Source organism: Lissotriton vulgaris, chromosome 8 (assembly GCF_964263255.1).
Source record: "Lissotriton vulgaris chromosome 8, aLisVul1.2, whole genome shotgun sequence".
NCBI lineage: Eukaryota > Metazoa > Chordata > Amphibia > Caudata > Salamandridae > Lissotriton > Lissotriton vulgaris.
In genome coordinates this window covers 1,173,241,464-1,173,266,767 of record NC_141696.1, presented here as the reverse complement: position 1 = coordinate 1,173,266,767, position 25,304 = coordinate 1,173,241,464, and the positions used below count along the sequence as shown (strand labels likewise).

The 25,304-nt window shown below is 43.8% G+C and overlaps 1 protein-coding gene across 1 annotated transcript in view; it reads right to left on the bottom strand.

Moving 5' to 3' along the window:
* Nucleotides 1-25,304, bottom strand: part of WDFY2 (WD repeat and FYVE domain containing 2) — a 538,880-nt gene that overhangs the window by 122,948 nt on the left and 390,628 nt on the right. The window contains exon 9 of the mRNA XM_086935032.1: nucleotides 965-1,066. Within this exon, the coding sequence (XP_086791158.1) occupies nucleotides 965-1,066 (102 nt within the window). The remainder of the gene's footprint in view (nucleotides 1-964; nucleotides 1,067-25,304) is intronic.

Below are 25,304 nucleotides of genomic sequence, written 5' to 3'. Positions count from 1 at the left end.
GTTTGAGATAAAAAATGTTTTTTGTTAAAATGTGCAGATTATGCAGTTCATGATGGATTATGTGGCAAAAGCGGCAAATCAATAATTATGCAAAAAAACACCACAGCCGCAGAATAACATAATTAAAGTGGCCCAGACTATAACAAGTACATTTCAGTCTGTTTTTCTTTAATGTACTACTAGTGAACTCTATGCATCATTGCAGCTATCAAACTCCAGGCCTAAAGACATCTAGGCACCCCTCCGAACGTACCTTTTGTCTCTGCATTCTGACGCCCGGGTACTGCCACTGACTAATTTATCTGCTCATCGATTTCATGTCAACCATTGCTCGCTCACCTGATATATTGTTAGTTTTGATACGTTTCTTTATTGTCATCATTGTGCATGAAGCTGTTCTCCTGATATCTTCCCCCTCCCCTTTACTGGAGTAGCCACTCCTCAACTGTGCTTTGTTCTTACTCGCAGATTGTAATGTCCATATCAGTTGTATGTAATGTAAGCAAGATTGTTTTCTTATATGATCATTTCAGCACTGTTGATTGTTAGCTTGATATAGACACATTAAAAAAAACAGGTTCAATGTGCACTTGTTAGATGAGATTGATTCCTCCACCCAAAACAAGAAAAAATCCCAATTGTGGATTTGTAACTGGCCCTTCGGTTACATGGGTACAGAAGAGCTTTGAAGGGCATTTTTTTACAGCCCGGGCATTGAAAAAGCACAGAATAAGAAACGGACATGGTAGAAATCCTTGCAGTTGGGACAGAGAAGGATCCTGAGGCAATTCAAATATTTTGCAAATGTACCTGGATTTGTTTACACACATGCTGTCTGATGATTATTCTTTTTCAGAGCAGGTTACTAGGTATGCTCGGCTAATGGCAAGGTGCAAATTATTCAGGTTTATGTTTGTATTGGAAAAGCAAATAAAACAATGTTAATAAACGAAAAGCTAGGTACCTGTCTGAGGCCGATTTTTCTATTGTCCCACATCTGTTTAAAGTTCCAGAAAAAAGGCTGATCACACTTCTGACACGAATCACTGTCCAACCACTCAGGCGTCTACAAAATAAAGCTTAGAGTTCACAAAGCATCAGAACTGAACAATAAAGTGTTAGCAACAAGATACGCTAGGATAATAGATAAAGTAGTAAGTAAGAACCAGCACGGTTTTATACCTGGAAGGGGCACCACACATCACACACGTAAGGTGATAACTCTATTTGATGCTACAGCAGTCTCAGGAGACCCGATGGCGGTCATGTTAGACGCGGAAAAAGCATTTGATCGGGTCTCCTGGGACTATCTGTGGTATGTAATGGAAAGATCAGGTGTAAAAAAAACGATTCATTAAAGCAATCCAGGCATTATATGTAGATCCAATGGCCTCTGTTCGGGTAAATGCGGGGCCCACAGGACAATTTCGAATAAACAGAGGTACGAGGCAGGGATGCCCCTGCTCCCCACTGCTATTCGCCATGTATATGGACCCACTAATCCGTAGAATAGAGATGAGTGAACTAATAACCCCATTACCTACGCGTACTGGTCAGTGTAAAATATTAGCATACGCTGAAGACGTTGCAGTGATCACACCGAACCCAATGGAGGCTATTGCCCAAGTTGAAATTGAGGCCTTGAGGTTTGGGGAGATTTCAGGCTATAAACTCAACACTGCTAAGACACAGATAATCAAAAATTGCCACACTATATGTACAGATAGCCGAGTGATCCACGCAGCAACATACTTAGGGGTGATTATCTCGGCCTACCTAGATAGTTTAGTGGAAAAGAATATAACACCTTTAATTAATAAAGTGCGAAAGGGCCTGGATAGATTAGATAACTTACATCTAACTATTGTAGGGCGGACGAATGTAGTAAAGATGTTGGTTTTACCTAAGTTTTTATATTTTCTTAGAGCAATACCCCTATTATTTGAGGCCAAGCTGTTTAAGAACATTGAATATTTGATTAATAGATTTATTTGGGCAAAGGGGAAAACTAGGAGGGCACTTCCACGGGAGAAGGGTGGGTGGGCATTGCCAGAAATAAAACTATACTACTGGGCAGCAGCTTTGCAATATATGGTAGGCTTGGTGGGGGGGGGGGGGCAGAGTCTGAAGGGTGGAGTGAGCTTGGTTCATTGGCAATCTATGGCCTGGTATTGGTGCCAGAAGCTGAGAATATACTTCTGAAGTACACGGAGCCTAGCTATTTTAAGAGGACACGGTTCAAGACTTTGATTGCGGCTCATACAATCTGGAAAGCTTTTGCCAAAAGGTTTGGATTGGGGAGGTATAATTTCTATACTAGATTGAAAGGAAATCCAAATTTGCCAGAGGAGGTTTTTGCTGACTCTATATTTATAGAATGGGGAAGGAAAGGAGTTAGAAGGGTAGGAGATCTGTTAGGACAACAAGGGGTTCACCAGTTTTCTGAACTACAGGCAAAGTATGCTCTAGACAATAGACAATTCTACAAATATTTACAAGTAAGGAGTTTCTTGTATAACAAAAAGGGAGGACCATCGGGATTTAATAAAAACTCAACTATGGAAGTAATCCAAGCAGGGGAGGATTGTACAATAAAGAGATTTTATGCTGAATTGATAACCTCAAAGGAGGATGATACCGAAAAATGGGCAAAAAAATGGGAAAACAGCTTAGATATTAGTGAGGCAAGCTTTTACATATCTTTAGAAAAGGGATATACATTACTGTGTTCGGCACCTCTCCAGGCACAACACTACAAAACTATATACCATCTTTACCACACACCAGCAAAGATAGCTCAGTGGGGAGGCATAACAGGAACTAGTTGTTTTAGGTGTGGAAGCTTAGATGCAGATTTGGTACATGTGTTCGCAGCATGCCCTCATCTGCAGCTGCTAGAAAAAAGCATCGAGTGCTTTGTAAATAGAATATTAGGAACTGATATTCTTTTAACCCCCTCGGTAATTCTTTTGGGTGTGAAGGAGGATGTGGGGCAACTGCAGGGGGGAGGGGAATTCTTGTTTGTAGCTATGTCAGTTATGAGATTCTGCATTGCATCTGCATGGTTGGACCCCTTGCCACCTTCATTTCATCACTGGTTGGCCAAATTATTAACAATATATAACCTGGAGACCGAAATTTATGCAAGGAAGGGGAAAAAGGGAAGGAAGCTTGGCAAACAGATTTGGGATCCCATTACGCGATGGAAAGAAGGGAGTAGGGACTGAAATGTTAGAATTATGTTTACTTATTGTGCACTGGACCATATAAGATGTGTCTCATTGTTCTGCTTTGTTGTTTTTTCCTTTTAAACCCCATTTGGTGTGATCTAATTTTTTATTCCTTTTCTTTTCTTTCTTTATCTGCTGGGTAATCATTATTATAATTGGTATGATATACTAAAATGAAGAGACTGTATGTCTTAGAACAATCTGAAGTACGATGATTAACTTATACTTTTCAATGTATAATGGCTGATTTGTAATTGGAGAAGAAAAAATGAAACAAAGATTATTTTTAGTTTTGCTGTAACGTATTGCCGTGTCCTGTATGTAAAAGTGGGAAAAAAAGATTTCAATAAAAAGATTAAAAAAAAAAAAAAGAACTGAACAATAGAGACGTGAACAAGGGCTTAAAGAGTGCATACATATGCAACAACTAGGTTTGGAAGCTTCTTCAGCTTGAGCAGACCTAGGAATACCCAAGAAACTGTTATACACAAACTGCTGATTTAATTCCACATGAAGCAGAAGACCTCAGGGCTGTCCAGAAGGAAAGCTTCTCCCTAAATGACACTTGGCAACATGGAAAACTATGCTTTGGGTAAAGGCCTGTGAGTATCCTCAGGTGGGATTTTAGATCTAAATGTGAAGGTTGCATAGAAGATCTACAAACTTTGTCTGATAAACATAAAACCTGTGTCCAACAAACACCAAATTAATGAGGAATCTATTTAGATTTAATTAAGGAATATCAGAAAAAGTAAGAAAGAATTAATTTAGAAGACGCATGTAAAATTTGACAAAAATAATATCTGATCTGGTAAATATCACATATGTTTTTCCATGTCACCAATTTAATGTCAAATGATAGATAGTTGCCGTGCACAGCTTTTCAGGTAATCCGTAAGTTAAATGCGTGGATCGTGCTCCTTTGTATACTCCCTGCTTAAGAGTATGTACAACAAATGAGGATTGCGCTGGCACTGTACAGTGCTAGTGTCACAAAGGGCACAGGTTATTGATTGCGGGTTATTACCCGCCAATTTATGAACAAATAAAGTTTTCAACAAGTTCAATTTTCTGTTCTCTGCAGTATTTTATTCATACTTTTGTAGATGATTTCAACTTGAGAGTAAAGCAGTAATCATACTTTTATATCCAACTCCTTTTTCAAAAATACATTCCATATATTTCCAATGCATTTCGGCCTCTTGGCCTTCATCTGGGAAATCTGTGAGGCAAAAATTATATCTGTCACGACATGTGATATCATATTAAATTCAAGCAAATTAAGTGACTCTAACGTTCTAATCTGTCATACAATCTCTGACATTGTTAACACTATATGCTCAAGCTCAATTGCGCTGTCTGTGCAGTATTAGCAATGGTTGTTTACATTGAAAGTTTACGAGCTAAGCGAATACTTGCATATTCATCGTAAAACCGGAAAACAAGTGATAACCAGCAATGGGAGCAACATTGTAACCAGTTCCCCTTGTGTTACTCTCATTGCAACTAACTAACATCCAAAATGTGACGCGTTAACCCACCGGTTACATACGCTTTTAAAGATGTGGCGTGTACGCGCTGCTTTTGGGGAATATCTGCGCTGTTACTTCTTACCGGGAATGCACTGAGATCTCGATTCTATCCGCACGGGTAGCTGCTGCTCTCACCACAGTGAAAGTCGGCGTGTGACGTATGTGGGCTGCACTCTGCTTCTAAAAATACGCGCGCAATTAATTACAGGGCCAGGATCTTAATAACATTATGTATCTGTAACCCTATGCTTAATAATTAATCTTTTGAATGAATACATGTATACGTAATGTCTGAAATTTGACATGATAAACAATAGATAGACAGCACCATGAAAAAATATTTTTAACATACATTATAAATAACAGCTAAATTCTGTCCGTTCGTTAATCCCCTGTGGGCGCAGGGTTTGCAAGTGGAATATCCAGTGATTTACACGTTTAAGCAAAACTTTTCTATTGTCTGTTTCTTCATTTTTTTCCACAATTTCCAATATGCATGCCCTTATTTGATTGATTTGGTGATTATGTTCAACGAAATGAGTAGCGACAGCTGATTTTAACGCTTTTCTCCTTATATTACTTTTGTGTTCGGTCAACCTTGTTTTAAGTTTACGTTCTGTTTATCCAACGTAGGCTTTGCCGCATGGGCATTTTAACATGTATATGATGTTTTTCGTGTCGCACGTACCATTCACTTGTAACCTAATCTTATTACCCCTCATGGGGTGGGTAATGGTGTTACCTTCCATAATGTTATTGCAATTGCTGCAGTTTTTGTATGGAATGGTACCTTTGAATATTGTTTGAGGTTTCTTGGATGTTGGTTTTTTAATGATTTCTCCTAGGTTTCTGGCTCTAGTGAATGCGAACAATGGTTCATCCTGAAATATGTTATTGAAATCGAGTTCAGTTCTGAGCATGCGCCAATGTCTTTTGATTATCTTCTTGAATTGAGGAGTAATTGTGGAATATTTGCTCACACATGTGATTCTGTTAGTCTTTTTATTTTTTTGTGAAGAAAGTAGAGTCTTTCTGTCCTTGGCAGTAGCTCTTTTGAGAGCATCTTGCAGTACAACATTGGGATATCCTCTTTTTTGAATTTATTTATCATGGTTTGTGCTTGCGCCTTAGAGTCTTCAGGGTCTGAAACTATTCTTTGCACTCGAAGTAGTTGGGAGTAAGGAAGGTGTTGTTTGAGGGGAGTGGGATGAAAGCTCTGGTAGGCAAGTAGATTGTTGCGATCTGTGGTTTTGGTGTGAAGGGTAGTCGCAAAGTGGTTCTCAATTTTTTTGATAGTTACATCCAAATAATTAATTTGACTGTCATGCACTACATGAGTAAATTGTATCCTTTGATCAATGAGATTGAGTTGTTGAATGTTAGTAATCAAGCGTTCTTCGGTGTCTTTCCACAGGATGAAAATATCGTCAATAAAGCGTAGATATAGACGTAACCCTTGATGCCATTGTGCGTTTTGTAAAATGTGTTTGTTCTCATACTGGTGCATGAAAATGTTCGCGTATGACGGTGCTGCCGGATTTCCCATGGCGGTGCCCGACTTTTGCAAAAACCATTTGTCCTCCCATTTGAAATAGCTATGCATCAACGTGAAGTTGAGTAACTCTAACAAGAATATTTTCATGTTTTCTTCATATTCCATCTCGAGCAAGGCTGCTTCTACTGCCTCTAACCCCAGATTGTGCGGTATAGAGGTGTACAATGCTTGTACATCTATGGTACACATGAGTATTTTCTCGTTAGGTTCCAGTGTTACGTTGTCTAGCTTAATCAAAAAATCCGCGGTGTCTTTGATGAAAGAATTCATGCTGATGACATAGGGTTGGAGATATTTGTCAATCAGTTTACCGACTGGTTCTTGAATACTGCCACAGGTCGACACAATAGGGCGACAAGGCGGTTGTTGAGGATCTTTATGGATTTTAGGTGTTAGGTAAAATCTGGGTGTTTTAGGGTGGTCCGTAGTGAGATATTTCTTCATTTTATCATCCACGCATCCTTTCATGATGCCTTCTGAAATGATCGTTTGAAGTACCGCTTGTATTTCCTTAGTTGGATTTGTGTTAAGTTCCATATACGTGTTCTCATCATGAAGGTGCACTTGGGCTTGTGAATTGTAGTAGTCTTTGTTCATAATGACCAGAGCTCCACCCTTGTCCGCTCTCTGACAAATGATATTCGGATTGTCCGCTATGTTTTTAAGGATGGCGTGTTCTTTTTGAGTGAGATTCTTGAGTTTGGTCTTTTTACGGTAGTTGATTTTACTTAGATCCTGTTTTACTAGCTGTTCAAACAAATCCAGAGTCTTATGGCTGATGGGAGCCATGTAAGAGCTAGTGGTGGTGAGACCTTTAAGAGAATCCTCCTTATTGTCCTGTTGATCCTGCTGATCCCCTATGATGTTAGAAAAGAAATGTCGCAATCTGAGTTTCCTCATTAGTTTGAAAAAACTAATATTGACCTCTAGGTGGTTAGTGTGAGCTGTGGGTACGAATGACCCGCAATCAATAACCTGTGCCCTTTGTGACACTAGCACTGTACAGTGCCAGCGCAATACCAATTTAATGTCACCAGAGACACCTCGCTCAAAAGACCAAGTTACTTACCTTCAGTAACACTCTTTCTGCTGGAAAATTGATCTAACCACAGATTCTTCACCCCAGAATACTCCCCCACCCACCAAATTGGATCGAGAAATTTTGCTCAGCAGTGTTCCCGCTAGGTGGCACAGAGCAGTTCAGCGTTGGCTCCATACAGCCTTGGAATTGACAGAGCGGAGATGCATATATAACACCACCCATGCACATTGACATTAGTTTCTTCGTTTTCCCCTTTTCAAATCCTCACAGTGGAGCGTGAACTAATGTTAGTATCAGTGTTCTGAATACAAGCTTGGGATTTTTTTTAATGTTAATAACAAGCAATGCCGGGAGCGTGTCGTGAGTACTGTCCAAAATGACTGCCAGAATTTGAACCTTCTAGTCGGCTCTACCGTTGAGCTGGGGGCTCTGTGCCATTTCTGATTGAATCCTTCTCCTGAGCCAGAATTATATGATCGGAAGTTTTACACAACTTTTCTGGACCTTTTTTTAAAGATTCACACTCTGAGTTGGCAAGTTTTAGAGAGGAACTGATTTGCAGCGATATGGCAGTGGGGATCTTTTTTAAAAAAAAATATTTTTATTAAAGTTTTTTCCCCCCTTTTTGTTGTACAGGGCAAATAAATTCATTGATGAAATGCAGGAATATTGCAAAGCATACAGTACACAAAGTATAAAGTATAAAAAGGAAAACAAATCAACAATAAAAAAAAAAAAACCTGGACACAGAATCCTATTTCTATACACACATAATGTTTCTCTCACATTTATTTCATTTTGATACTACCCCAGATCTCTCTCCTTCCACCTTTGTATGGGTTCCCATATTTGTATTCCTAATTTCTTGTCTTTTATGCCCCTCCTTGCATATATTGTTTTCTCAAGATTATAAGCTGCTAATAGTTTGGCTAACCATTGATGAAATGTCGGTGGTAAACGGTCCAGCAATGCTGAGGCGATACACAACATTAATACAGCCATGGCTACAAATATGAAGTACCCACATTGAAACTGTCTATCGGTATCATCTACTCCAAGCAGAACTACTGCCGGTGTTAAGTTAATCTCTATTCTTAGTGATCTTTTAAGAAATAACTCAATTTCATCTTGCGTTGTTTGTAAATGAGTACATGTAGCAAACATGTGAACTAAATCTGCCTCAGAACTATCGCACCTGGGGCAGGTAATACCATCCCCCCCTCCCCATTGCGCTATCCTGGAAGGCGTGTGATACAGTAAATATAGTGTTTTATAATGTTGCGCTTGGAGTGGTGCCGAGCACAGAACTTTCTGCCCCAGGTCCAATGACATACGGAAGGATTCCTTTTCTATACCTATCTTCTGTACCCATTTGTCGTCATACTTCTCAAGGTCATCTGTTTTATGTTCTATCAATTCGACATAGAATCGTTTAATTGTGCACTCTACATCATGCTGAATAATGTCCAAAATGGAATTCCTCCCAAATCCCACCGGCCCTCCCTTTTTTGTCAACATAACGCTTCTATTTGCAAGAATTTAAAAAAATGTTTTGAATCTAAACCGTATATTGTCTGAATACCATTGAATTGCATCATCCCCATGAGGACCCATCATGTCTCCCATCTTGATTATCCCGTGTCTTCCGCATTCTGTAAACACAGCATCCATGGCAGTGGGGATCAATTATTTATTAACTCTGAAGGCACCATGATGTGAATTTGACCTTATTTGACATCTTCACCTGACTAGTGAGAATACTTTTGTCCTCTATTACATCTTTCAGGCTGCTTTCAATCTGAATTTCAGGCTGTGCGTCAGGGGGCATTTATCTTTCAAATCCTCTTCAGTACCTGAAGTTTCATTGAGTTAAGCTAGCTGGGTCGTCAGCGTCTCTTCCACTCTGTACAGTCTCAAGAAGGCATCTTTGTCACAGTGTAGGGCTTTCACATCACTCTTCAAGCAGCGTCTTAATCTTAACGGAGATACCCTGTATGCGCTGGAGTAATTTTAATGACGGTTCATGCAAATTCCTCACAGGCTAGAATAGGTCACGTTAAATGCTTTTTGACTGTTGCTTGACCCACTGTTGCTGCCCTTCAGAGCCTTATTAACTCCTACAGTAACCTAGACGCATGCCTTCCAGATACTCCGGTCCACCTGTGCAAAGTGATTTCACCCCTACACTGCACTCTTTTAGGGAAGTGACAGTTCATTAGTCTCCACATTCCTACATATCAGAGATGTTCATTCTCTGCCTCATATACCAAAAAAGGATGATCAGCACGCAACATTCGTTATACAAGATATGTAATCAGAGAATATTTTCACATATGACAAAGACTACGTTTTCAATTTGGGTTAAATACTTCTTTATGTGACTCTTCTTTCCAACACGTTGCACTAATTAATCTGGGTAAGAAGCACTATTGGGACAATACCAGGTTATGTTCCTGTTATCTAAGGGGAACATGTAGCGAGTTATATGCTGCATCTCAATAAATGTTGTGCTGATAGCATGATATGCGCTATAACAAGCTGTCGATCATAGATCGTTTGTCGACCATTGATCGTTATAATTATTTACGAGTGTGAACTTTTAAAGCATGCTTTTAAGTGGTCAAAAGCACCTGTTATTCAAGGGTTGGTCAAGCAGCTGCAAAAAGGCAGAAAGAGAAGTGAGATAGCCCTTGACAGAGCCCGAAGCAGAGCCCTGCCGGGCAAGTGAAACAATGAAGAGTTATACTTTAGAAAGGGGGCAGAAAGGGATCAATGGCTTTTTCTGCAAACCATGCCCCAGATTTTTTCCAACTGCAGGCATATACCATCTTGAAGGAGGGACAACTGCTGCTAAGATGATTTTACAGACTTTGGGAGGAAGGTCAAAAGCCGTCAACTGTTGCTGAATAATCTCTACGCAAAAAAGAGAGTGGACAGATCCGGGTGAAGAACCCTTCCCTGCTGCTATTACAGAAAATCCTCCTGAAGGTGAAACCTGTTTGGAGAGTCAATGGCAGTGCTCAGTAACTTGGCATACCAGACTCTCCCTGTCCAATCCAGAGCTTCAAGGATAACTTGAGCCTGGTCGTTCCTGATCTTCTTGAGAAATCTGAGCTGGGGTGGTATGGGAAGAAAGGCACACAGGAGGCCTGAGATCCACTCGAGATGAAAAGCTGCCTTAATAACTTCAGCGTGTTCGCGACAGGGGCGAATAGATCTAATCAAGCTCTCCCAACTGTTGAAAGAGACCTTGCACCACCTACGAGTGGAGATGCCATTTGTGATTCGCTGGGCACCAACAGCCGAGTTAAACTCCACTGGTGTTCAGAGAACCCGCCAGGTGCTGAACCACTAGGGATATACCCTGTTGCTCCAGCCATGTCCAGAGCGACAGAGCCTCTTGACAAAAGGTCCATGACCCCATTCCTACCTGTTTGTTGCAGTAGTATCTGTGAACACCTGTGCTAGCCTTCCCTTGATGGAGGGTGGAAAGGCTTTCAATGGCAGTCTGATCGCACGGAGCTCCAGCAGGTTGATGTGGAGTCCAGATTTCACTGGAGACTAGAGTCCTCTGCAGGAACAAATGACACTAATAGAGATAACTTCCAGGAAGCAAACTATAGAACCACCGCGCATATACACAAAAGCAACATGCTGAGGCGAACAATGCAGGCTCACTCCTAGCTCGGATTATTAAAGACAAACCGGGGATAACACTGATTACTGAAATTACCATACAGGAGGGACACACAGCCTGTACCCAATTAGAAATAATTGCAGCCTTTAAGAAATACTACGAGACGCTGTATGCAGCACCAGTAAAACCGTGCAAAGCTGAATATGAGTCCTTTTTTGAGGATTTACAGTTTCCACAATTAACAGCTGATCAAAAGAAATAACTAGAGGAACCAATAACAACAGTGGAGATTAGGGCGGCAATTAAACAACTCCCCCGCAACAAAATGCAACAAAGCGCCAGGTATGGATGGATTACCAATAGAGTTTTATGCAAAGTATATAACGTTATTAGTACCTCACTTACAAAGTCTATACCAAGTCTTGCTTGACACAGGCTCCCTCCCACCCACTACAATGCAGGCAGTGGTGGTTTCGCTGCTGAAACCGGGCAGGGACAGTAAGGATATGGCAGGATATCGCCCCCTCTCACTGCTAAATACGAACTATAACATTTTAACCCCTTTACTGCTAAGGCCATTTTACTATTCTCCTCTAATTTCCATTGAAATCAATGAAAAGTGCATGACGAGTTACCCTGGTCATTAGTAGCCAAGAGGTTAAGCAAACTATTAGCAAACAGAATCCTCCAATTTATACCTAATTTAATACATATGGACCAGTGTGGGTTTGTACCTGGAAGATGCATGGCCCTTCATATTAGAGGTCTGCACCAAGTTATGTCGAAAGCATCAATAACAGACAACAAGCAAGGGTGTGTATCTTTAGACTTACAGCAGGGGCCGATTGCTTACATTGGAGTTACATGTTACGTGCAATCTCGAAGTTTGGCATACCGGATGCTTATGTTAAATGGGTTAGTATCCTATATACGAATCCAACGCCCGAGCTCGTACAGGTGCTCATATTTCACCACAATATACAGTAGAAAGAGGTACTAGGCAGGGTTGCCCGCTATCACCTTTATTATTTATACTATCCTCGAGCCACCAGCTATTAAACTACGCATGGTGGAGGAGCACAAAGTATATACGAATAGGAACTGACACGCATCTTATCTCTGCCTATACAGATGATCTAATATTACACTTCAAGGATCTTACAGCAGACCATGAACCGGTCCCTACCACACTCTATAAATGTTAATTACTGTCTGGGCTAGCACTAAATGAAAACAAGTCATAAGCTTAATTCTTTACAGATAACACACAGGTAGATCCGCTACGGTTTGGTCATTGGATATTGCAAACAGTGACAATCACCTTCAGATACCTAGGCATTCAAATATGTAGAGAACCAGAGAACATCCTAGATGGCAATTTATGCAGGCCAATCACTGCACTTAAAGCGCAAATACCATTTTGGACGTCACTGCCAATATCAATAGCAGGGAGAGTAGCGATTGCAAAAATGGTGATGCTCCCCAGATTGCTTTATTATTTTACGTATCTACCAATCGTGGTCCCTGCCCAAGTATTCAAAACGCTAGATACTCTACTGGTGGAATTGATCTGGGGAAGTGAGCGCAGACAAATAGGTGTGTCAAAACTTCAAGTAGGCACAAAAACTGGGAGTCTGGGGGTTCCTGATCTGAAAGCTTACAGCTATGCAAGCCAACTGCAGTGGCTTGCGTATTGGATAGCAGGGCGCAACCTGTAGGAGATAGCTATGTCAAAACTCAAATGGGAGAGAGGGGAATTGCATAAGCTTCTGTTGCCAGATGGCAAAATCTCACCAAATGCGCCCCCATTATTAACCATTGCATTGAAATACTGGAAAGCAACACTTCATTATACAATGGAATTAGTCCCCTATGCTTCCAACATACCATTGCTGGGACTTCCTATACCGTTAGGTACAGTAACATCCCAACATATAACTAAATGGGCGGATGACGGCGTAAATACAGTAGGAATGTTATTCCTGGATAATACCTTAATGACTCATGACACATTTGTAAGGGAACAAGGTGTGCCTAATACATCATTCCTACTCTTGCAAATATTAGTAGATATGTTCAGACCACATGGGCATCAAATGGGGTGGAACCCCCGACACACGAACTAGTACACATGCAGTATCTAATGGGGAATGGTAGCCACCTGACCCGATGGTTGTACTGGGGAATCCGAACACATGTTGCCACCTCATTACAAATACTACAAGATAAATGGACAAGGAATGGGGATATGTATCGGAATAACCGAAAAAGGTGTCACGTAATACAAAGTTTAAATTTATACAACTCATGATAATGCACAGAACATACCTGACTCCCGTAAACTAAGTTTGATGTTTCCGGATACAGTGGACACATGTTCTAGATGTCATGCCCCAAATGCTAATTTGCTTCATATATTATGGTCTTGTCCAAAAATAGCACCCCTAGGAGTGGAGGAGACTCACTAGAATGTTGTATATTGGGATTGAACCCCAGATGTAAGAAAAATGGTCCTACAAATAAATTTGCCAACATGGCATTGATGTTTGCTAAATGTACGATAACTATGCGCTGGAAGGCGGCGAAACCGCCCACAGTATTAGATTGGTATAATGAGGTTGTCCGGTGGGGTAAAGCCGAAAGTGCAGAACTCAAACGTGAGGAACAGAGCGGATTACGAAAAAAAACTATTTCAATGGAATGCTGAAAGAATTTATAACAACGGAATCACAGATGACTCAGGGATAACATCATTATACAATTACTGAGAACGGGTTATCAGCATAAGAGATTAGAATACTTGTAAAGCGCATGGCTGTCTCGACAAAGAGGCGTCCCAGCGCTGATGCAAGGCAAAGTGAGGGACAGGGAGGGATTACAGTTGAGAGTACCACCAAGTCTTCACAAGGAGTCTGAAGACCTGGTGATCAGCAATGCAACGGATGTGTAGAGGAAGGGAATTCCATAAGGTAGGGGCCAGTCGCCTAAAGGAGCGGCCCCCAGATCTGGTCCTTTGAAAGCGCGGGATTCACACGAGGGTAAGATTAGCTGAGCACAGCAAGCGCGGCGGGGAATAGAGGGAGCACATATCCCTCAGAATGTGTGGGCCAATGCCAGTCAGGATCTGGTGCACAGTGCAGAGCGCTTTGAAGTGTACACGTTGTGCAAGGGGCAGCCAATGGAGGCGGAAAAGGAGGATAGTGACATGGCTGTACTTGGGGAGGGAAAAAATGGCACGTGCTGCAGCGTTCTGGACCCGTTGCAGTCGATTTAGCACATATTTATTAGACCCAATGAGAAGCACATTACAGTAATCCAAACGGGCCAGTATGGAGGCTTGGATGATCAGCTGTCTTGTGTGGGCATTAAATAGACCAAGTATGGGTTTGAGGCCGCGAAGCAGCCCAAAGCATTTCCCTGCCACAGATTTGGTATGTGTCTCAAAGGTAAGATCTTTGTCCAGCATAATGCCCAGGTTTTTCACTGCAGGTTTGGGGGCCGGAGGGGCTCTAAGAACTGGAGGCCACCATTCATTGTTCCAGAGATGGGAGTCTTTGCCAAACAGAAGGATCTCAGATTTTGCAGAGTTCAGTTGCAAGAAGTTAGCCGTCATCCACTCTGCAATGGCCAGTATGTCTTCTCTGAATTTTTCTCGGTCCTGGCTGGGATTGTTAGACAGGGTGATCACCAGTTGGGTGTCATCAGCGTATGACACCAGGGAGATTCCCCTTGCTTTGGCCAGCCGTGCCAGAGGACTTATATATATATATATGAGCGTAGGGCTCAACGCGGAGCCCTGAGGGACCCCAAATCGCGGAGGATGGACACGGGAGGCAAAGGGAGGGGCTATAACTTGAAAGGTCCGGTCGGTCAAGAAAGAAGAGAACCATGACAAGGCTGTATTACTAATCCCTATCTCCTCCAAACAGAGGATCAAGATTTCATGTGAGACCTTGTCAAATGCTGTGCTCAGATCCAGCAGGACCAAAGCTGAGGTCCTGCCGGCGTCCGCAGCAGATCTCAATTGTTCTACCACCGTCAGCAGTGCCGACTCAGTGCTATATCGCGGTCGGAAGCCATTTTGGGAACTATCAAGTATGTGATTAGCTTCCAAAAAGTGAATTAATGTCAAATTCACAAAGGCTTCCAGAATTTTGGACAGAAATGGAAGCAATGATATTGGCCGGTAGTTTTTAGGTCGAGCCTATCCCATTCCGCAAGGAATGGATAGGATCGAATTTTAGTGTGCAAAATAGGTTCTCAAACCATCGGGAGGATTTCCGACAGTTCACGTGAACACAAGCACGCACTTTTCCCTCGGAGAGCTTCACTTCAAAGGGCTCCCCTGCCCACTGCTTCACACTTCACGGCCGCCAGGCCGTGTCTCGCATTTCTCCTCCCCCCGCCCACTGCTTCACACTTCACGGCCGCAAGGCCGTGTCTCGCATTTCTCCTCCCCCCCCCCTCCCCACAGCAATGCCAAGATGTAGTTCTCATTTCATGTGTTCACACTGCCTTCTCCCCTCTGGCCCACCCTCCGCCTCCTGCCCTATGTCGATGCAGTCTGGGAGTGCCACGTGACTAAGTTTACATTTATTTTTTAACATTCACATGTTGTTTTTAAAGCAGTCCACGTTGAGACTACAACCCGATTCCCCAGGGTAAAGTCGGCAGCTTTGTTTGTTAGGCTGCAGGCACAGTTAAGTTACACACTCCTCGCTTCCCCCCTAAATATTCCGAGGCTTCCAAGGGCGCACACGGCATTTGCATCTGATCAGACAATGGTGTGTTGCACTTCCCCCTCCCGCTTCCTAACATAGCTGTCCTCATCATCTTATTTATCGTGAATCCACTGTTTGAGACCGTTGGCGCTGCAATAGTTCGTTCGGCGCATTAAGTTAGAGGCGAGAAGTTCTGGGCTGGAAGTAAAGTACATTTGGCTCTAATTAACCAAAACCTTTAAAGTACCCATGTTGTTCTGCTTTAAATAATCTTGCGTTACCTATGTTCGCTTTTTTATGCAGCATATCACTGTTGTCTCCCCTCCCTTATTACCCATTTCCAGGTTCTCACGCGCCACACAGTCTTGTTTTTTTTTTTACTTTAATAGTAAGCTCTGCAGTGGTGGTGACGATAAAACTCTGTAATTTGCTGTGCGTTATAATTATCGCGTGCATCTTAGATTCCTGGTGACAAAGAGCTGCCCAGAGAACCTGCATCTCTCGGAGACTGAACCAGCTCGAACAAACTCTGTCTGCCTTTAAAAGGCACAGGGTGCCCTGACTGTTCCACGAGCCTTCATACGGCCTTTGAAGACCCAGCTGCTTTGTAATGTGCTGGCTGAATAATGCATCAGAGGAACATTTTAAGAAGCGGTTCCCTTGGGTCGTGGATGGCTTTTCAGCTCCGCGTGAATAAACAGGTTCAGGACCATTCATTTCCCCCTTCAAAAAATCTTTCGTAAAGTGAGTAATGCATGCTGTGTGGGAGGAACACAGAAGTATGTAGGGGTTGTCTATGCTTTTCTAGGTGGCTCGAATATATTGATGAGACCACAAGACAAGTTGCGGCGACCAGCTGATTGCCACATTTTTAATTAGTAATGATTTATTAACAAAAACATCATTGCATACAAGATAGATCACCCTGGTGTGGCGCGTGTGAGACAGACAGGTCGCGGCTGAAGCAAAACAAGAAGCGCTGGCAGTTTCTCTGCGCTTGATCCTTTCAAATCTCAACCTATCACTCTTGGGCGCATGGTTAACAGGTAAGAAATGTTTTTGTATGACTAGAAATCTTAAGTGCAACCTAAGTTTTAAGTTCTATTGTGGCCGTCCTGTAATGCGCGCCAAATAGGAGCAGCATATTCAGGCGTGGGGTTACATGAATGTCACCACTCCATTTCCAGGGCTACGCGACCTCCGTTGACAGCCCCTGAACACTTGGGCCAAAGACATTCCTTCCCTACACCTCCCCTTACAGGCTACTCTGCTCGGGTGTCTGATTCCCTTCCTACTCTTTCAGGTAATTGTCCTTTGCTTCCCCAGTAGTGTGTGCCATATAAAGACCAGCACACGCACATATACAGTTCCCACCTGTCACAGGTACAGCTGCCTGGACTGAGGAGCCAACAAGGGGCAATACAAGGGCACAAGACTAGCTCGTCTGATCACCATTTAGGCTGTGAAACTCTGGTGTCAAGAGATCGCTTGCGATATAAGCAATGGCTGGAATAGATACACTAGCAGATTTTTTATTTAAATTAGAAATTGTGACCTGCACAGTGGCCACATTAATGACAAAGCCCTGATAAATATTCTGCTATGTGCCCACATGTTATTGTTGCATGTCACTGTCCGTAACCTGGCACAGACTTTCAAATATATAACTGACTCCTTAAGTAAAAGTGTACAGAAAGGGGGAGGGGTAAAATAGCTGTGAAAGAGAAAGCTGTGCTATCAAAAAAGCGGTGCTACAAAAAAGGTGTTTTTATGCAGGCAAACTCTCCAATGATGAATTGATGTTTTTCTCAGCTCCATGCACCTAGAGCATAGATACTCGCAAACGTTTCACCAGGGGGCCAAAAAGTATGGTTTATGGTGTGTTCGAGGGCCACATTGATAGGGTAGGGCATGGGGGTGTAAAGTGGGTGTAGAGGAAGCGAAGTATGTATTTTATGTGGGCAGTGAGCCATGGAGGTATTTTAAGGGTTTCATTCCACCATAAGAATCATACATTTAGCAGTACTGTGTTAACCTGCATCTGAATCACTATCACTTTACCTCACCTAGGGGTAAGCCTTTTCTGCTTGCTATCAGTACCCTGGCCGAGTCAAGTGTACAAAGATAGTAACTTGATTAATCAACTAGAATAAAATACAATTGCAAAATGCAAAACCTGAAAACCTGGAATCAATCCCAGCTTCTCTCAACCAAATTCTGTGATCCAAGACAATTGTTTGATCTCACTTTGTCTCTATTTTCTTCATTATGACATATAAAAGCACATTGAAATACTTGAGTGCAGAATGTTCACTGTATAAAACCTTAACAGTTTGATTACATAAGCTATAATGTTGTTTATGTATATTAACAATTCAGGCCATCCAGAGGGGTTCACATAACAACTGAATTGCCTATTACTTGACTATTGGTATTGTTGTTAGGGTCGGGAAGGAAAACACATAAATAACAAGCATTTACAATGCAATAGGTCTCGCATTTGCAAGAGTTTGAGCTATTGGCATTGTAAATGACAATGCTTTTTATTTATGTGTTTTGAAAACCTGCAAGCAGTGCGTAAACACCTACTTTGTACTTAGAGTCTCTGCTTCAATGCCAATAGCTCAAACTCTCGCAAATGCGAGACCTATTGCATTGCAAATGCTTGTTTGGCTTGGACATGTCCAATGCAGGTTTTTTGAGAAGAGGGACCACTTTAGGATGTTTCCATGATTTTGGGACCACCGCTGAGGTAAGGGATAAATTGAGAAGATCCAGACATTTTGGAAGTAGGGCCTGTTGTGTTTTCCTGAAAGCATAGGGTTTTAGGGGGTCATCTGGAGACCCTGATTTGAATTTAGACACCAACCCCTCCAGGTCTTTGAGAAGAATAGTGGGTAGTGAAGTAAGAGACACGGTTTCAGAGCAAGTATGCGCGTTTCTCCCAATAGCGGCTGGAGTGTAGTAAGAGCAAAGTTATAATAAATACCCTCCACCTTCTCGATGAAGAAGTTGGCCAGCTCTTCGCACTGTTGGCTGGAGGATATAGTGCTGCCAGATGCCGAGGGAGGAGGGACCAGGTCCTTTAGTAGGGAGAATATGGTTTTGCTGCGATTAGTGCTGTTGGTAATCAGGCTGGAGTAGTGAGCAGCCCTAGTTTTACGCACTAATTTGTGGTAAGATTTGATAGCTGCTCTGTATAGTAGTTTAGCCTGAAGGTCATATGAGCTTCTTCATGCTCTTTCTAGAACTTTGCCGTTCTTCCTGGTTAGGATCAGCTACTTGTTGAACCAGGTGTAAGCCCGCGTACCCTTAGAGTGAGTGAATTTGATAGGAATACAGATATCTAGGGCTTAGGTTACCCACCTCTGAAAGAGTGCATCAACCTCTTCCACATTGATGGCACTATCAGGCGGATTTGTGTTCAGGGCAGTGAGGAAGGCCTCCTGGTCAAATTTATGCCAAGGCCGTTTCAGTGAGGGGTGCAGGTGTGACTGGGACTTAAGGTCGGCCAGAGTTAGCCGCATTAAGATAAGAGAGTGATCTGTCCAGATCATAGGGAGGGAAGTTAGAACTTCCAGGGACTCAAGGTTGGAGAAGACCGGATCGGGGAGATGCCCAGCGCTATGTGTAGCGCCGGGAACCAATTGGGTCAGCTGGCAAGCTGCTAAATCACCTATGAAACTGAGGATATTGGGGGATTCTAGCATCTCTAGGTGAAGATTCAAGTCACCGATAATGTTGAAGTTAGCCGACTGAAGGGCTAGTACTGAGGTAGTATTTGCCAAGGCTTCTCTAAAGGTTTTAGACAGACCGGGTGGGCGATAGATTACAAGACCAGAAAAGGTAAAATTTGCACTAAGTGCAATTTTAAAAAGCGTCCTCTCACTATCTGGTAGGTCTTGGGGAGTAAAGCTACAGGTGTGGAAGGTTTTATAGACGATGGCTATGACGCCTCCTCTTCCCCCTGTTCTATTGAGACTGCATATAGCATAGCCTGGAGGGAGGGCAAGCGCCGGTATGGCCGTTGACGTCTCAGTGAGCCAGGTTTCCATTAAGAAAAGGACCTCCGGTGATCGAACCTGGAGGAGGTCGAATACCTCGGCATGGTGTTTGGGAAGAGATCGGCAGTTGATACTCAGGATAGAGTGTATCATAGTCCTGGGACCTAAGGATATAGGGTGCCCAGGGGGTACTAGCTTAAGGCTACACTGTCCACAGAGGGTAGAGCAGTTGTCTGGGGCCCAGTTATGAGTCGCATAAGCATCAACTTTTTGTAGGTCAAGTAAGGTTATGCGTGAATAAACTAATCTTAGGTCCCTGGCTCCTGGCGACAACCAGGCGCGGACGGGCGCCGACGGGCTTGCCTAAAGTCCGCCCGCTGCGCACCCGCTGCGCGTCCTCATAGGGGCAATCTTTAAATGCCACGGGGCTCAACAGGCTCCACCCGGGCTGTGCACTGATTGGCTGGAAGCCGACCAATCAGCTTGCGAGCACTGCCGAAGGCAGGAAGTAACTTCAGCAAATGCAAAGTTTAAAAGCACAATCAAAAGCAGAATATTCTAAGGACTGACGTTTTTAAAAAAAGCAGTTCAGGTAATTGTGGGTGCAATCATTAAAACAGCAGAAGTATAATTAAAACAATCGTTCCCCCAACCAGCTTAGCCTAGCCAAGAGATGTGAACAGTTTGATACCGCATTGTGTCTTATTGTAGGAGCTTGCTCACGTACATGTGCTTAAAGCCTATAATTGTACTGTACTGTAATGCTGAATTAAACAAATGCAAAAAGAGCTGTGCATGGGAAAGGGGTGGGGCCTGGGACTTAGTTGGTTTGCTAAAGTTAACAGGGAGAGGGAAATGATCACTTTATTATAATCACTATGTTGTACTGTGTAGACTGAACCGCTGGAAATCTCACAGACAATGTACGAAAGTGGAAGAAAGGAAGACCATGCAAACCATTGGATATTATCACTGTCGAAACGTGCTATTTATATATGTGTCTATGATTACTTAATTGGATTACTAATACTGTACGGATATCATATAAGTTGTAAAGAAGCTGCAACTGATAATTTTAAGAAAATCAATAAAATGGGTTATTAAAAAAAAAAAAAAGACTAGAGTCCTCTGATCTCCACATCTCCCAGATGGGTGCCTCATCCCAGGAGTGGGGCATCTGTCACTACTGAGAGATATGGTTAGGGAAGTGAGAGGGGTCTGCCTCTGACCCAATCGCAGTTTGTTAGCCACCACTGCAGATCTTTTGCAGTTCCCTCCGAGATCTGGACCATGTCGGAGAGGTTCCCTTGATGCTGAAACCTCAATTTATTTATTTATTTATTTATTTTATATTCTTGTAGAGCGCCAGACTAGACTCCCGAAGGGGTATCTCTGCGCTATTACTGTACCATGAAACTGTGCTAGTTACGAGAGCATGAGTGATAAAGGGTGCGGAAACTGGAGAGTAATTTATGTGTCGGGATATAGGTAGGTCTTTAAATTTTTCCGTTAACACAGATGACTGGAAATTGATCTGAGTTCTGGAGGCAAGGAATTCCAGAGTATTGGGCCGGCATAAGCTAATGCACGGCCACCCTGTCTGGTTTTATTTACTCTTGGTATCTGTAGGAGCTGCTGATGACTGGAGCGCAGGGAACGCCCCGGGATGTAGGGCTGAAAGATCTTGGTCATATACTTCGGGCCCTCCCCTATCCTGCTCTTATGAATTGTGCATAGAGTCTTAAATTGGACTCGCTTCCTCACTGGAAGCCAGTGGAGTCTCTTCAGCAGGGGGCTAGAGGGGGTCCTAGCTGGAACATTCAGGACAATCCTTGCTGCTGTGTTTTGGATTACTTGCAATTTGCTGAGCTGCTCCTCGTTTGCTCCGAGGAGCAGCCCATTGCAGTAATCTACCCTGCTGATGACCAGAGCCTGCACGAGCGTTTTCCTATGATGGTCTGGTAAATAGGGGAAGACTCGTCTCAGCATCCCGATAGCCCGGAAGCAGGTACCGGCCACCTGATTGACATGTCCCTTGAAGGTGAGTTGCTGATCGAAAAGCACTCCCAGGTTCCTAACAGAACTCTTGGGGGTGGGGACAGGGCCAAGCTCCACAGGCCACCAGTCAGATGACCAATATGTTGCCGCTTGTCCAAAACACATTACCTCCGTTTTCCCCACATTGCACTGCAGACAGTTAGTTGACATCCAGTCTGCAATGGCTCTCATACCATCTGCAAAAGATCTTTTTATTGCAGATGTGAGAGTTTTGAACGGGAAAAGGAGTTGGGTGTCGTCGGCATACGACACCGGGGTGAACCCGAATGATCTGGCCAGGTTGGCTAGGGGGGCCACATACACATTGAAGAGTGTGGGACTAAGGCATGAGCCTTGTGGCACCCCCTTATTGAGCTCCCTTAGTGTGGATTTATGGGAGCCCAGCCTAACTTCTTGGACACGACCAGTCAAAAAGCTTTTCATCCAGGTCAGAGCCTCACCCTCCACACCCACCTCACCTAGGCGGTCAAGAAGCACCGTGTGAGACACCGTATCGAAAGCGGCAGAAAGGTCCAACAGCACCAGAATCAGTGAGCTGCCCTCATCCAGTGCCATTCTGATGTTATTGGTCACTGTTTGAAGGGCTGATTCTGTGCTGTGGTTGGGCCTGAAACCAGATTGTGAATAGTCCAGGCCCTCCGTCGCTTCCAGGTGTTGAGAGAGATAGGTGTTCACATGTCTCTCTGTAACCTTACCCAGGTAAGGCAAGAGGGAGATCGGTCGTAAATTGGAGAGGTCAGTCCAAGGAGAAGATGCCTTTTTCCTGATCGGGTTCACCACCGCCCTTTTCCAATCTGCAGGGACCTGGCTTTTAGTTAGGGAGATGTTAATCACATCCAGCATGTGCGGGCCCAAAATAGGAATCATGGGGCCAACCATTTTGGTTGGAATAAGGTCATTAGGCGATCCAGATTTAATGTGGCTGCAGAGGGCAATGAGCTCTGTGTTGGTGACCGGAGGAAAGGATGAAAGGGTGGGTTTATTACCAGATACCGGTGTTTGAGGATAGAGAGGGCCTGTGTTGGGGTTTTTTAAAGCATCATTGGCTGCCACTATTTTTTCGTAGATGTTCTTTATTTTATCCTCAAAATATCTCGAGACTTCATCACATAGGTCTTGTGAGAAGTCCTCAGAGCTGTCACAGGCAGTCGGCTTAATAAAATTCTGCAGAATGTTAAAAAGCTCCTTAGAGCAGTTGCCTGCCTGTGCAATCTGCTGTGTTAAGTGTTGCTTCCTGGCTTGCTTTATGTTTTTGTAGTACTTGGATTGAGTATCTAGGAAAGCTACTCTACTGCTCTCGGTCTTCCCTTTCCTCCAGGCTTTCTCAGCCCGTCTACAGTTTTGCTTAGCTACCCTCAATTCATGGGTATACCAGCTGTCTTGTTTGGACACTGGGTATTGTTTGTGCTTTTTTAAAGGGGCTATAAGATCAATGGCTTGCTTAATTGAGACATTAAGCTTAGTTAAGGCCATATCAGCAGTGTCGGTTGCTGAGATTCCGGGGTCTGTCCAAAATTCCTGGATTTTATTGGCCGTGACTTTGTGCCACTCTCGACGCCAAATAGGGGGAAGAGGAGCACTCTTAGCCGTTTTTATAGGGGTAGCTAAAAAGAATTCCAGTATGGAGTGATCTGTCCATGCTATTTCTTTTGCCGGGGAACAACTAACTTTAGCACAGTTACAGAAGAGTAGATCTAACGTGTGTCCTCCTTTATGGGTGGGTCCATGATTCTGTAATTCCAGACCTAAGCTGGCAAGGTCTGTAATCAAGGCAGTGGCATCAGAGTGTGTGGGTAGATCAACATGTATATTGAAGTCTCCCAAAAGAAGAAAATCTTCTTTAGATTTGATATGAGGGGCCAGGATTTCTTGAAGAAGAAGAGCAAAACTCGAGTCAGTGCCTGGGGGTCGGTATACCAACTGCAGAGCCAACATATGCCACTGGGCATGAGTTGCCAACAGGATTCAGGAGGCGATGAGTCCCAACAGCCTCAGAGTCTCCCTCACAGAAATCCAGGTTAGAGGTTGAAACATCGGTATCATGGCCTGAATATTCTGGATTTACCACTTGGAGACAAGCCTGAAAGTGCCCTGCGTCCAGAACAGCTCAGATGAAAGGAACCTTTTAAGAGGGAGTCAGGTGGGCTTCAGCATGTTGATAGTGAACCCTAGTGAGTGCAAGAGGTATGTCGTAGTCTGGAGCTAGCTTTCAACAGCCAGTCGTTGAGATAGGGGAAGACAGGCAACTCTGATCTCTGCGGATGAGCTGCAATTACAGCCATCACCGAGGGGGGCTGGTAAGGCCAAACGGGAGCAAGTGAATCTGAAATCAAATGGCTCTTCGTCAGCTGGAATTGAGATGGTGGCATGGATGGAGGGGTTGTTGCAAAGGGGAGGGAGTAGCCCTTTCAGACGATTTGCTAAACACACCTGTCCAATGTTATGGACTGCCAGTGGGGCAGATGATGGTGAATCCTGCTGCCAACTGGGTGGTAAAGGGGCAGATTAGGAGGCTGCAGCTGCTGGGCGAAGGGATGGTGGACTGACCAGACTGCTGGCTACCCAATCCACGAGGTTTATAGGTGCCGCAACATCAGAAACGCAGAGTCTGGGGAGCATGCACATCTCGGTGACTAGGAGGGAATTTGTGCTGTTGGAAGACTCTTCCTTAGCCATGAAAGGAGCAAAAGGTGGATTGCGGGTGACGTACCGCCATAGAAAGTCTCAAAGACTTGGGAGTAGCCTGACTGCCCTTGAAGCGCTACAGTACCGAATCCGCCATGTCTCAGAAAAAACTGGTGCCACTGAAAGGCATGTCCACAAGGGATGCCGGGACATCCCCTGAAAAGCCAGTCATCCTCAACCAGGCCTGGTGCCTCAGGGCCACTGTCGATGCAACAACTTTACCCAGTGAGTTGATTATGTCAATTCCACAGTGGATAGTGAACTTTGCTGCATCTCTGCAATTGGCAACAGACAGGCTGCCTCCAGGACCTGTGGTAATACTTGTGCAACCATGTCCCACAGAGTGTGGGAGTTACTAGCCAACAGGCATGCAGTGCTTACAGACCACAATGCCAGGCTGGCAGAAGAAAACATCTTCTACCCCAAGGAGGCCAGCCTCTTGGATTCCCTATCAGAGGGGGTGGGGGTAGGAAATGAGCCATGGGATGTTGAGGCTTGGACCACCAAGCTCTCTGGAGTTGGGTGAGGTCCCCTGGAGCGGGGCTTTGGCAACAGGTAACCGTCCTATTCACAGGAGCCCCTGAGTTGGGTTTGGGCCAGGTCCCCAAAAGGACGTCTGTGAGGGTGTCATTGAACAGGAGTAGTGGTTCGAATGTGGAAACTCCCGGTTGCAGGCCCTCTGTCAAGATGTTAGTCTTGTCTGCCACCGAGAGCAACTGAAAGTCAAGGACCTCGATCACTCTTCGCACCACCATTGAGTATGAGTCTTCCTCCTCTGTGGCCACTGTAAGGCCTTGATTGTCAACGCTCCCTCGTCTTGTCGGCCAACGATGAGGAGAA